Source organism: Drosophila willistoni (genome assembly GCF_018902025.1).
Source record: "Drosophila willistoni isolate 14030-0811.24 chromosome 2L unlocalized genomic scaffold, UCI_dwil_1.1 Seg168, whole genome shotgun sequence".
NCBI lineage: Eukaryota > Metazoa > Arthropoda > Insecta > Diptera > Drosophilidae > Drosophila > Drosophila willistoni.
The window spans coordinates 14,601,666-14,613,758 of record NW_025814047.1 but is presented as its reverse complement, the minus strand read 5'-3'; the positions used below and the strand labels follow the sequence as shown (position 1 = coordinate 14,613,758).

Below are 12,093 nucleotides of genomic sequence, written 5' to 3'. Positions count from 1 at the left end.
CCTTTTTTTCTTTCTTGTAAATCACAAGCAACGCTCATTTGTTGTTGTCTTGAAATTTCTGTGAGTTCTTGTTGCAGTGTTTTTGTTTTTGTGATTTCTAGCTCGCGCTCTTTAACTTATTTTTTTTTTCTCTCGTTTTCGTTTCACTTGTCGCCGTTATTTGCGCTCATACTGCAGTCTGTTGTGTGTCTGTAATTTAGACTCTATAGTGCTCTCTTTATCTTTTAACCCCTGTGCACCCCCAATATCTCGCTTTCTTATTATTTCTCGACCTCAGAGTGAGTTATATATTTTAATACCAATACATATCTCATTTTTATTTGTTTGGTTACTAATTCATCTAATTAACTCATAATGCCTGTCTGTTCGGTTAAAAATTGTTTGCAGCCCGCCCCACCCCTGAATAGTTTTATTTACTGTTGGTTGTGTAAAACTACAGTACATGTTAAGTGCGCCGGCTTTACATGCAGGGTAAACGATCTTTTAGATCAAAAAAAGGGTCTCAAATGGGGATGTGAGTCATGCCGTATCGTGGAAGATGAAATGGAACTTTTCATGCGGCAAACAAAGGATAACCTGATGAGTCTGTCCGCCAGTTTTCTTAAACTCTCGCAAGAGTTTAAAGCTGTCGAGTCTCAGTTTAGTAGTTTAACGCTACTGACTGAGTCTCGAAAGCGTAAGAAGGCAGGAAACAGACTTCTGATTTGTCCTTGTGTTTGCCGGTCTCCACATCTATATCGGTTCCGACGCCTTCTCAACCAATGCAAACTCCAATTCCGCAGACGATGTCTGTAGTGTCCGTTTTGTCTGGGCAAGAATCTACACCCATGGATTTTGCCGATAGGGATTCTAGTGATAGTAGTGCCGGAATGCCACTTGTTGCAACTGATGCTACAATTAATGCGGTAGCTGATGCAATACCTGCAATGCCGAAACCATTGGTGGGAGTGCCACCTAAAAAACACATTTTTGTTTCGAGACTTCTCCCTGATGCTACATCGGATGATGTCATGGCCCACATTCGGGCTAAACTGAATGTCTCCAATATATCAATAGAAAAGTTCAAATTTTCATATTCTAGAGAAACTTCATCTTTTAAAATCAGTGTTCCAATTGAGTTCTTTGACTGTATCTGCAGTTCTAGCTTCTGGCCGAAAAGCTTAATTGTGAAGGAGTTTACATCCAGAAAAAAGAAGACACGGGGCCAAACAAGGATTCCTTCACCATCTATTCCTCTTTCTTCCTCATCTATTCCCACTCCTTCCTTATCTATTCCTTCTTCTACTTTATCAAAAAACTAACAACTTCCTTCTCTGTCGGCTATCAAAATGTCAGAGGCCTTAATACTAAACTTACTAAACTCTTTGTAGATAGTCTGTCTTTTGATTTTGACCTAATTGTCTTTACTGAGACTTGGTTAAAACCTGACGTTTTTGACGCCACAGTTCTACCCTCTAATTTCAATATTTTTAGACGTGATCGTACTGATCGTAGGGGTGGTGGAGTTCTTATTGCTGTAGATTCCGCCCTATCATCGGGTCTGATAACAATACCTGTCTCAAGTACTATCGAATTTATATGCGTTAAGGTATCTTTTAGTCGTTTTTCCATTTTTGTTACCTGTGCTTACATTCCGCCCCAATCGGAATGGCCAACCTATTTACTACACTTAGATTCTATTATATTTATACTTGAACTACTTTTTGACAGAGACTTATTAATTGTCCTAGGGGACTTTAACCTGCCCACTATGACTTGGTCAACAGTTAATGGTAGCAAAACGTTGCTGCCCTCTGGGTGTCATGATTTTATTGATGGTCTGCTTGAGCTTTCGTTGGCCCAGCTGAATTCGATTTCTAATACGTCTGGCAGATTTCTGGATCTGATTTTTACTTCTGATCCTAGCTTTTGTGAAGTATCTAGAACTAGTCCAATGGTGTTACCAGAGGATAGTTATCATCCAACTTTAGAGTTATCTATTGAGTTTCCCAGCCGCGAGCCCATCTCCGAGTGTGATCCTACGGTAAGCACCCGATGTTTTCGGAAGACTGACTTTGTCGCACTAAACAATGCCTTTCTTAATACCGATTGGACTAATTTATACACTTGTACGGATATGAATTCCGCCATTTCTTTATTTTATACCACTGTTGACTCGATCTTTAATGACTGTGTACCCCTAGTGTCTCCTGTGATGACGCAAAAATCACCATGGTTTACGCGGGGGCTGTCAAAACTGAAGAATCTTAAGTCTAGGTATTACAAAAAATATAAAGTCACGGGTCTATCATCGGATCTGTCTCGTTACTTGGTTGCTAAATCGAATTTTATTGTTTCTAATTCTAAATGCTATAATAATTACTTACAACGTTGCAAGTTGCAATTCTCCGAAACTCCTAAAGAGTTCTATAGTTTCGTTAACTCAAAGCGAAATTCTGTCTCCCTTCCATCGTTTGCAGTTTTTAATAATGATTCGGCCTCTTCTGATCAATCTATTTCTAATTTATTTGCTAACTTCTTCTCGACTACGTACATATCTACTAAGTACAACTCTAGCCAGATATATCCATATCCTATAACGAAATCCAACTGTATTCTTAATCCTATTATAACGCAAAGTTCGGTAGCTAAGGAACTAATGACGATTAAGCCGGTATACTCACCGGGCCCAGACGGTATTCCCGCTTGTGTCCTGAGGTTCTGTGCGGAGTCATTGTGCTCGCCTTTACTTAAGCTTTTTGAGTTGTTCGTTACACTGTCCGAGTTTCCAACTATATGGAAGGATTCGTTCATTTTACCTCTTCACAAATGTGGCAATAAATCCGACGTCACTAATTACAGAGGAATTTCTAAATTGTCAGCGATACCTAAACTGTTTGAGAAAATTATGACGTCTCAAATACAGCATTTATGTAAATCTATTTTGTCGCCATACCAGCATGGGTTTGTCAAGAATAGGTCTACCACAACTAACCTTTTACAGTTTACATCTTTTGTAATCCAAGGTTTTAAGAAACAAAAGCAAACTGATGTTATATATACGGATTTCAGTAAGGCTTTCGATTCGGTAAACCATGCCTTACTATTACATAAGCTGAATTTAGTTGGCTTTCCGGATGCTCTGCTTGCTTGGATTTTACAATATCTAAGCAATAGGAGGCAGAGGGTTCTTTTTAGGTCCTCTCTTTCTAAGATCATTTGTGTTGAATCGGGAGTCCCACAGGGCAGTCACCTTGGCTCATTATTATTTACCATTTTTATTAATGATCTCCCCACCGTTCTTTTAAATTCCAGAGTTCTTATGTATGCCGATGATGTAAAAATCGCTAATCGCATCGTAGACTCTCTCTCATGTCATACCTTGCAAGCTGACCTGAATGCTTTTCAGGGGTGGTGTAGGACTAACTTGTTATCTCTAAACTGTTCTAAGTGCAAAGTTATGTCTTTTTATAGAGGTTCTCCCCAATTAACGAGTTACTTTTTAAATAATTTCCCGTTAGAAAAAATTAATAATACTTCCTTGGTTGTAAAAGATTTGGGGATCTTAATCGACCACAAACTTAGTTTTAATCAGCATATATCGACTACTGTTAGTAGGGCTAAGAGTGTTCTTGGCTTTATGAAGCGCTGGTCGAAGGAGTTCAAGGATCCATACATTACCAAAATACTTTTTACTTCTTTAGTCCGCCCCATATTAGAATATGGATCTTGTGTTTGGTCTCCTCAATATGAGTTTTATCAAAACAAATTAGAATCTGTACAAAAACAGTTTTTACTCTTTGCCCTTCGTGATTTGCGCTGGGATCCAACTGTACAACTTCCATCTTATTCTAGTCGACTTCAGTTAATTAACCTTCCTTCTTTAACTAATCGTAGAACAATGCTTGGTGTAACTTTTCTTTACAAACTTTTGAATGGTGAGATTGACTCTTCCGAGCTGTTGAGCCAAATTAACATTTCTGTTCCATCTAGAAGGACCCGCAATTTCACACCGCTTATACTTCCCACTTGCACAACTAACTATTCTCAGCATGAACCTTTTCGTATACTATGTAGTGACTACAACAGACTTTGGCACGTTATCGGTTCCGAAACATCGCTTCCGGGTATTAAAACTGCGATCTTGTCATTCCTCGCTCGTAATTAGTTGTAATCATCTTTATTTATACCTATCCTGTTTTCTTTTTATATGTAACCTATTATCTCATTACATTTAATATTTTCTATTTCTTTAGTTTAATTTATGTTTATATATGTAATACGCCTATGCCCTTAGGTCGGAGTGGGTAGAGGTTGTAACATTAACTTTACTTAGGGTCATTCGTAACAGGCCCGGGCCTGGTGTCATATGGGCCACTTGTTCGTACTGAGCGTTGTACGACTACGTCTATATATTTCCTATGCTAAGATTGTTGGCCATTCTTTCGCAAACATTAGCCTTTTTAGATAAAACGTTTTTCCACTTTGAAAAGAAAAGAGTTACCAAAAAAACTTGCAAGGGTATACAAACTTTGACGCGGTCAAAGTTAGCCCCGTCCCTCTGGTTTATTTTAATGTTATGCATTTTATAATTTTTTGGAAAATATCGTTCCCGTTTTGAAAATTTTTTTTTTGGAAATGTGGATTTGTTAAGTACACAACAATACACTATACTAATAAAATTATTTTGTTTTTGGTTTTGGTTGAGCTGCTGGACTGGCATCGTGAAGCCGGGAAGCCTCCGGAAAATAAAAAACATCGTTTTGACGTTTCCATGTTTCTAACGCTTCATCAGTTTTAGGTTCCACAAGCTCACCTCAAACCACTGACCACACTAACCACTTGATGTACCAACACGCTTCGCTTTGGAAATGTCCGTTATGCCGAGAAAAAATACACGAATCTTGCCCTAATACACTTAACACTGAGGCCCATAACCTGTTGATTTGTGAAAATTGTAGAACTTCAACGTTTGGTTGCTTAGATGAGAGTAAGCTCAATTTTATTATACATAAGCTTAACAAGGGTTGCCACATGTACAGCGCTGACAGATACAGCAAAAAATTGCCATATCAACATTGTGTGATTTCAGAGAAATTGTTTTTCCTAATTGGATAAAATTGAATTAGGAAATTGAACTGATTGATTAATCGAAAAAAAATTTAAATTAATGAATGCATTGATATTTAGATGAATCTCTGAGCAAAAAACGCACCAATTTGCAAAACGGACGAGTGCCGCTTTTTTTGTCGCTGGGTGTAGATTTTATTAAACTTTTAGGTGTAACGTTCAACAATAAACACAGGTGGAACACCTACATTGACGCTCTCTGCGTTTCTCTATCTAAAAGCCTAGATATTATTATATGTCTTTCAGCACCTAAATTCGGATGTAGTACACTTACATTAATATCTATCTTTAAATCTCTTCTAGTGTCCAAAATAGACGTTGCCTTGCCAATATATGGAACGGCAGCACCAAGCCATTTAAAAAAAAATGAAAACAATCCTAAACTCGAAAGTGGGGAACAAACATTTGGTCTTGGACAGAGTCCTTTTTATCAAACAATTCCATTGACATCAGCCTAAGACCTCCAAAGAAACTGAAACAAAAAGCCCCCTAGATTTAGCAAAAGCACAACGTCTCCAGATGTTTATAGACAGCACTTCCTTCAATTCAAATCAGAGCAGAACAATAAAGCAATTGTATACACAGATGGTTCGCAAATAAATGAATCGACTGGTTATGCTATATCCACTGATACTGACGTCCGTCTTAAAAATTGGTCTTCTTCCCACATACTCAACTGTGTTTCCTTCCGAATTAATAGCCATACACGAAGCTGTATTACTCTTAAAAGCAGGAAAAGGAAAATTCGTTATTTGTTCAGACTCCCTCTCCTTCCACAATGCAATAAAAACCAGAGGACCGGGGCTAACTTTGTAACTTTTTTTGGTAACTCTTTCCTTACCTATAGCCATCAAAGTGGAAAAACGTTTTATCTAAAAAGGCTAATGTTTGCGAACTGCCTACAATCTTAGCATAGGAAAAAACGAAGATATTGATCAAAGTCACTGTTTTCCACCGATCGTTCCTATAGGAGCTATATGATATACATAGTAACCCGATATTTATCAAATTCGGCACAGTCATTAACAGATATATTAAACTAACAAATGCTTAATTTGAAAGCAATCGCGTTAAAAGTAACAAAGTTATTGACAAAATTCACTGTTTTCGACCGATGGTTCCTACGGGAGCAATAGGATATAGTCACCGGATCTGAATCAAATTTTGCACAGTCGTTTATCGGTGTAGTAAACTCACCAATATTAAATTTCACGACAATAGCCCATAAAATAACAAAGCTATTGAGAAAAGTTTGGTTTGTCGTTTGTATGTGAGCTATATGATATAGTGGTTCGATCCGGGTTCGAGATATACAAACTGTGCAGTATATACAAGCCTACATGCAAAATTTCAGCTCTGTAGCTCTTACGGTCTAGGAGTTTGCGCTGATCAAGACGTACGGACAGACGGTCAGACGGACGGACATGGCTATTTGAACTCGTCTCGTCGTGCTGATCGAGAATATATATACTTTATTTGCACATTTCTGACCAAAATCAATATACATATATAAAATACAGTTATTTGCTCTTAAATGACGCTTGTCCAAGCCACGTTTATTCACAAAAAACCAATTCTTCAACGAAAAGATTACACAATTTTTATTGTTTTATGTATATTTTTCTACCTATATAATAATTTCGGTCAGATGTTTGTAACGCACAGAAGGAAACGTTTCCGATCAGCATTAGAAGCTAAGTCGGTGCGTATGCGTTTTAATGCGCCAATTTAAAAGATATTAGGAGGAAACTTGGTTTTAACACAGTTTATAACCTTGGTGCAATCAAGTATGAAAATCGTGTAAATCGGACCACTATATCATTAAGTGCTTTATATATTTACCAAATTTTGTTAATGAGATAGTTTTGCATGTATCATATGTATCACATCATACCCCAATTCTAATAAGATCGGAATAATTTTTTGATGTTAATATTTTATTTGTGTTGTCTCAGCTTCTGACAGCTTTTACAACGAATTTGAGCTTTATAAATTTAGTCAATGTTATCGAGCAAATTGAACAATAGAACACAAGTTATAGTCAATATAAATCGGCTCTGCTCAAACGTTGCCAGTAGCCTACTACTTCAACAGAACAGTCATACATACAGACGCAGTTGCTGCATGTGTGTCCATACAATGGGCTTACAAAGGAAATGGGAGAGGCCGGGTACAGCGAAATTGGAAGAGATAGAGACATTGGCTTTGGAACACAAAAAGAGTTTAAAAATAATATTGCCAAAACTGTAAGCGTATATTAACGCCGATGTTAGATTCTTTGATATTTTTTTAATAAGCAGGACTGAATATTTATGGAATTGAATTTATAGTACAATATTAAAATACGCACCTGAGCCAATGTCGTTTGCTGATGCCAGTGTGACAGCAAATGGCGTCATATTGATCAGCGATCCACACAATTAATATAATATAGAAAGCTGTTGACGTATCGTTAAAAAACTCAGACATAATAGCTTCCATTCCTGTGGATTTTAATGTTATTAAACCAATTAAATTCCCTAAAGGTGCTGAACCTCACCTACAAGCGCCAATATAACCGTAAGCAATGGAGCTATTGGAAAACGGACCGACACATTATATTCCAGCATTTGCAGTAAGTCCACTGAAAGAAAAGTTGGGGCATAAAACATAGTTTATAAATTTTATAAGTAATTTAATCTTTAATTTAATTAAAAAATATTTTATTTTTTATTCATTAAAATTCTTAGCCTGAACTAACATTACATTCAACCCACATTTGTTGACCTTGCAATTAACAACAATCCGAAATATTATTAATGTTTTATCAAAAAAAAAATTAATTTTTTTTTACAATACTAGGCGGAAATAAGCCTAGCCCATGGCAAGAACCTCTCGAATGTTAATAAAATGTAAACCCTATGCCTGCTACAACCATTTAATTTTCTTTAATAAACCATTTCGATCATGTAGTTTAAATTTTATAAATAGGCTTTGCAAATCTATGGCCACCTATATTTTGTCAAAACCAGTTTAAGTAAAATTTAACATGGTAACCACAACAAACGTGGCTTGCCCTAACGAAGTTATAGAGAAGTTTACACTTTTCCAGTTGCTGCTGAAATGTGTCTATGTGTGAAATTTTAATACCGATATCTTTATTGACAGAATTTGCATTTCAACTTAGCAATTCGCTTGCGAATGTTTTTTTAGTTATTATTCTTAAAACTGTCAATAGAAAATTGTGTTGCGAGATTTGGTTTTATATGAAGTAAGAATCTGTGCAGTCAGAGATCAGTATTGATTCGTCAAGCATACAGAGCAAATTATAAAAAAAATTGTAATTTGCATTGCTATCTAAAAAACAAAAATATAAGTAAAATAAATTACTTTGTTTGGACCAAATATTTATTGAATCAGCAACTTTCTTAAAAATTAAAAAACATTTGGTAAACTTAAAGGAAACGTCAAGCTAAATAACATCGACAGCAGATACAAGCGAGAATTTCGTCGCCTGGCTGCTTAAAAAGAAATGTCTTGCAAGAAAATCAAACACCATTTAAGTCCCAAGGTCATCGGTAAATACATGCATCACAATGTCGTTCAGAACAAAACAATATTAAAGATTTTTGGAGCCGGTACCAGAATTATTAGCACGCCACATTAAGGTTCGTTTAGAATTTGCCGGAACTATTAACGAATTCCGAAACGTTGTATTTTTGGACTTAAAAAAGTTCACCGAGATGGTTGCTAGAAATATTGGGCGGTACCCTTGGGTCCCGCCAATAGGTGATTTGGGCCGCTTTCGGACAAGGTGGAAATATATACGGAGACGATGGGTGTTGGCCAATTTCTCGGCCATATAATAAACTGCTATTCGTTTGGATTCGATGTTTTAAAACTTCTTTGCCTATGTACAGCTGTGTTCACGAAAATAGCAGTGCAGTAGTTGCTAACAAAGATTCAAACATTTTTCACATATTCCTTTTTATACTTTCAGTTTTTTGACTTTGATTTTGTAAAATGGTATATAGGCATAGGAAAACCGAAAAAATTCCCTTAATTTTACTCATTTTTGGGTTGTTTTTCACTCTTTTGTGCTTAACCCCACAAATTTAACTGTTCACAAAAATAGCAGTGTCTCGTTTAGTTGCGAATAAAACAAATTAAAAGTTTACAAATCTGTCAGTCGTTAGTTTAATTAATTAGATAATTATGGTGTACTATTATTTGCGTCAACTAACGCTAAAAATTTCATGGTAGTCGGAAAAGGAACGCATTGCTATGCTGAGAAGCCGGAATGGATCCAAAACGTTTAAAATCAAGGTAAAACTTGTAAAAAATTTCAAAATTTTAGTTGGATGTTCTGCAAAGATGTTCTCTGCTGCCCTAGACTACCAAAAAAACCCGAAAACGTGGCGTAAAACGTGCACAAACGGCTTCAGATGACTGTCACATTGTTATATACAGAATATTCAATCAGTTTGCATCTTCTAATTTCGTCAAACATGATCTAAACGTGTCGGTAAGGAGTGTCACTTGTCGGTGTAGAATCCTAGAACAAGAGCTAATATCGCGAAGTCGAAGGAAAGTCCCACTCTTGACTTTGAAGCCTGTAAATCACGTTTGTACTTTGACAAAACTCCATATGAATCTTCATATTGCAAAGCAGCGTAATATTTTCGGGCTAGGCGTCCTTAAAGTAGTCCTGTTTGGTGCTGCAGGGTCTAAACAGTATGTACTTCGGCCAGAATATACGGAATACCACCCAAACGACACGCTAAAACAGTTAAGCAATCCGGCATGATTTGGACTTGTTTCTCATATAAAGGACTTGGTCCAATTCATAAGATTTATGAAAAAATGAATCGAAATATCTACGTGGACATCATAAGGAAGGTTAAGCTCTCCTATATCACCGGTCTAACCACCCAAAACCTAGGAGCAAACTCAAAAAATATGTTTTCAATTCGAAAGAATCGATGTCATGCCAGGGCCAGCTCAGTCGTCGGATTGGTAACCCATTAAATATGTAGAGGGAAACATTCAGAGAAGCGTCACAAAGAAAAAACCGTCCAATAAAGCTTAGCATTGGGAAGTTATCCATGAAAAATGGCTACAGATCCCAGTTCAGCATTGCTGGAGTCGGTGCGGCGCAGGTGCCAACCGGCTATTGCCAATAATTGGTTCAGGACTAAGTATTAAGTCCTAAGAACCAAAGGTAACCTGAATTTAAAGTTTCAAATAATTTGGAATCGACAGATTTTAATTTTTAGTTGTCACTGCTATTTTAATGAACAGCTCAAAATGCCCTTCCTTCAGTATCTTGCTCGTTTTTGAAATGGGGGACTCTTTGTTCAGTCCAAAATAGTACTAATATTATTATATATAAATATAGATTATGAATTTATAAAAGATTGGTGCATTTATGGTCTTTTTAATATGATTTAACAACTATAATGTCAAAGCTTAGGGACACTGCTATTTTCGTGAACAGTTTAGCTATTTAATCCAATGGTTAATATTTCAGAACAAATTAATGAATTTAAATTCAGGAGTTCTCCTCCAACATGCTCCCCCTGTTAATAGAACCAACTTTCAAATAAATGATTTTGGAAGCGGAGCGATCTGGCGATTTGGCCTTTTGAAGATTTCTTTTGCAGTCCTAAGTTCGACTACTCGAATTTTGTCATCAGGTCCGGCATTTACAGACACTACTCTTGCTAAAGGCCAATGTTGAGCCGGCACGTTGTCTTGTACTATAATTAGTTGTCCCAAGGCCACATTTGGTTTTCCGTAAATCCATTTGCTGCGTTGTTGTAAGTTATGAAATAATCCCGTGCCCACAGTGTCCAGAATTGTTGTTTCAAATAGGTCACTTGCTGTCATCTATCTAGATACCGAAGTTCCGTTCCGGGAGGGTCCGTGGAATGGTAGAGTAATGATTCTGGTACTGACGTTAACTCGGTTTCAATCAGCAAATGCCCAGGAGTGAGAGCATTGAAATCGTTGAGGTTATCTGAAGTGGCTGCTATTGGCCTTGAATTAAGGATAGCTTCCACATCCGAGAACGCAGTGAGTAGTTGCTCGAAAGTAAGAGATGCGTTTGAAATATTCTTCAGAGCCAGTGTCTTCGCTGATTTTACTGACGCTTCCCAGAGGCCGCCAAAGTGTGGAACTCTATGGGGAATAAAGCAAACGTTAAATCCTTTAATTGAACTATATGTTTTTATGTGACCTATGACTTCTGAGGTAAACTATTTTGACTTAAACTCAGCTAGCCTTATAGCAGCACCAACAAAGTTTGTGGCGTTGTCGCAAACCATGCGTAATGGTACACCACGGCGCGCTACAAATCTACATATACAAAGCAGAAATGCATTTGTTGACAATTCGGAGACTAATTCAATATGAATCGCCTTTGAAGCGAAACATACAAAATTGCCGCACATGTTTTGTACTGCGGCTTTTCGCGAATCCTGTAAGTAGGAATGTTACTAGGAATGGTCTTTCAGCTCGTAGTCGATCAGCAGGTAGATTTTGCCCATCAGTTGAGTCATGAGGCGAGGTTTAAAGTGAAAGCAGCGGATGCAGCTTCGCACAACCTTTCTAATCAATTACCCAAGTTCGTTCTCGTAGAAGAGATAAAATAAACTTTGGGCCAGCATGAAGATTTTTGTTGTGTAAGAATTCGATGTATAACTTGGTAAAACGATGAAGGTCTCCGTTTTCGAGACGTCCTCCGACTCTCATTACACATACTGCAGTTTGTTCAAATGTCATTGTGTGCATGAATGGTGTCAAACGCTGTAGACACAGTGTTAAGGTTTGTTTGTTTTTTAGTAAAGATATTTCATCAGCATAACATTCTTGTTGTATTAGTGCAACAATTTTCCAAAACGATTGATACATTTTGGTCTCAGTAATGCGAATATCGGCTATTGATGATGAACTGAGAGTGCGATCAGGCTTCACTCTGTACTCGCTGCGATAGAGGTATGAAAC

The 12,093-nt window shown here is 37.1% G+C and overlaps 1 protein-coding gene across 7 annotated transcripts in view; it reads right to left on the bottom strand.

Moving 5' to 3' along the window:
* Positions 1 to 12,093, bottom strand: part of LOC6653161 (membralin) — a 128,641-nt gene that overhangs the window by 71,091 nt on the left and 45,457 nt on the right. For 4 of the 7 annotated variants that reach the window (XM_047009927.1, XM_047009928.1, XM_047009924.1 and 1 more), the window contains 2 exons: positions 7,649 to 7,732; positions 7,460 to 7,592 (listed from right to left, as the gene is read on the bottom strand). The exons of 1 other annotated variant lie outside the window; for it this stretch is intronic. In XM_047009927.1, the coding sequence (XP_046865883.1) occupies positions 7,460 to 7,592; positions 7,649 to 7,732 (217 nt within the window). Of the gene's footprint in view, positions 1 to 7,459; positions 7,593 to 7,648; positions 7,733 to 10,555; positions 11,269 to 12,093 lie in introns of those variants that run through there. 2 more of the 7 variants (XR_006953946.1, XM_047009929.1) reach the window with 2 other exon arrangements.